A 1208-nucleotide genomic window follows, 5' to 3' on the forward strand; every position below is an offset into this window, starting at 1 on the left:
GTTCCCCAAACTCAAAGAACATTGAAAAGGAACACAGTTTGAATCCCTCCTCACGAGGATGGATGCTGGTCATTTGGACCTTGTGTAGATTGAAGAGCACAGAGTTCTTTGAGAAAGGGTTAGAGAGATGGAAATGCCGCCTTCAGAAGTGAATAGACCTAGATGGCGGAGGGTCTGTTGAGGAACGATAGTTACATTTTTGTTTAATTGAGGTTTCTGTGATTTTGTAGGAATACTTCTTGACTTGCATTTATTTGTTTTCGTATTTTTAATTATGTTGCGTTATTATTTTATAATTTGCTTTTTAAGGAAATGCCTACACAAAAGAGTGACTTACAAGAGCTGAATTAAATGCGTCACTGCTGAACTTGTTCCTCAGGTATCGTGACTCTGGTGATTGCTATGGGAGATTGGATGACTGTTACAGAGCCAGGTTTGTCATCAGGTAACTGAGTCTGGAATACTTGTCAACTCAAGCCGTAATGTAATGATGAATTTTCACTTACGCTATAAAATAATTACAAATATAAAAAATGTTATTAGAGGTCTACTGTAAAATCTCTCATATTCAGTAAAATTATCAGCAATAGCTAGCAATTGTGCCATACATAATTAATGGAACAACAGGTTACTTGGTTGTAATAATTTAGTGAGACATTTTTGTCCATTTGAAATATATTCATTGGCTACTTCAATACATTTCTCTGATTTACTCCTTTAACCTTAAACTTTAAGTGGCATAGTTGAGTGGTTTTTGTTATTTTTTTAAGCTTAAATACTGTTTAAAAGAAAGTTAAGGAACACTATATTGTAATTTAACTTGCCTACTAAGAACACTACTTGTATCTTTTTATATTTTGTGTCTTTGGAAGAAAGTATATATATAGTTTTCATGATAAAAATAGCTTCGTCCTTACTTTTAAATACTCCTATGCATAATTCTCTAATGTTTTTGGTCATGTGGACATGTGGATTATGTTTGTTTTGCACTCATTTTTATAAATTATATGTATAAATGACTTCATGATTTTTTTCAGAAAGCAAAAATATCTCTCAATATACCTCAGAAACAAAGATGTCTCCATCAAGTCTGTACACACATCAAGTGCTATGTTCTTCAATACCTTTATCAAAAAATGTGCACAGTTTTTTCAGTGCCTTCTGCACAGAGGAGAATATTGAGCAAAGTATTTCATATCTTGATCAGG

At 32.9% G+C, this 1208-nt stretch overlaps 1 protein-coding gene across 1 annotated transcript in view; it reads left to right on the forward strand.

Annotated features, from left to right (window-relative positions):
• Positions 1-378: 378 nt before the first annotated feature.
• Positions 379-1208, forward strand: part of SSX2IP (synovial sarcoma, X breakpoint 2 interacting protein) — a 33926-nt gene continuing 33096 nt past the window's right edge. The window contains exons 1-2 of the mRNA XM_006831000.1: positions 379-445; positions 1038-1202. Coding sequence (XP_006831063.1) covers positions 403-445; positions 1038-1202 — 208 coding nt within the window. The 5' untranslated portion in view covers positions 379-402. The remainder of the gene's footprint in view (positions 446-1037; positions 1203-1208) is intronic.

This window comes from Chrysochloris asiatica, unplaced genomic scaffold (assembly GCF_000296735.1).
Source record: "Chrysochloris asiatica unplaced genomic scaffold, ChrAsi1.0 scaffold00002, whole genome shotgun sequence".
Classification (NCBI taxonomy): domain Eukaryota; kingdom Metazoa; phylum Chordata; class Mammalia; order Afrosoricida; family Chrysochloridae; genus Chrysochloris; species Chrysochloris asiatica.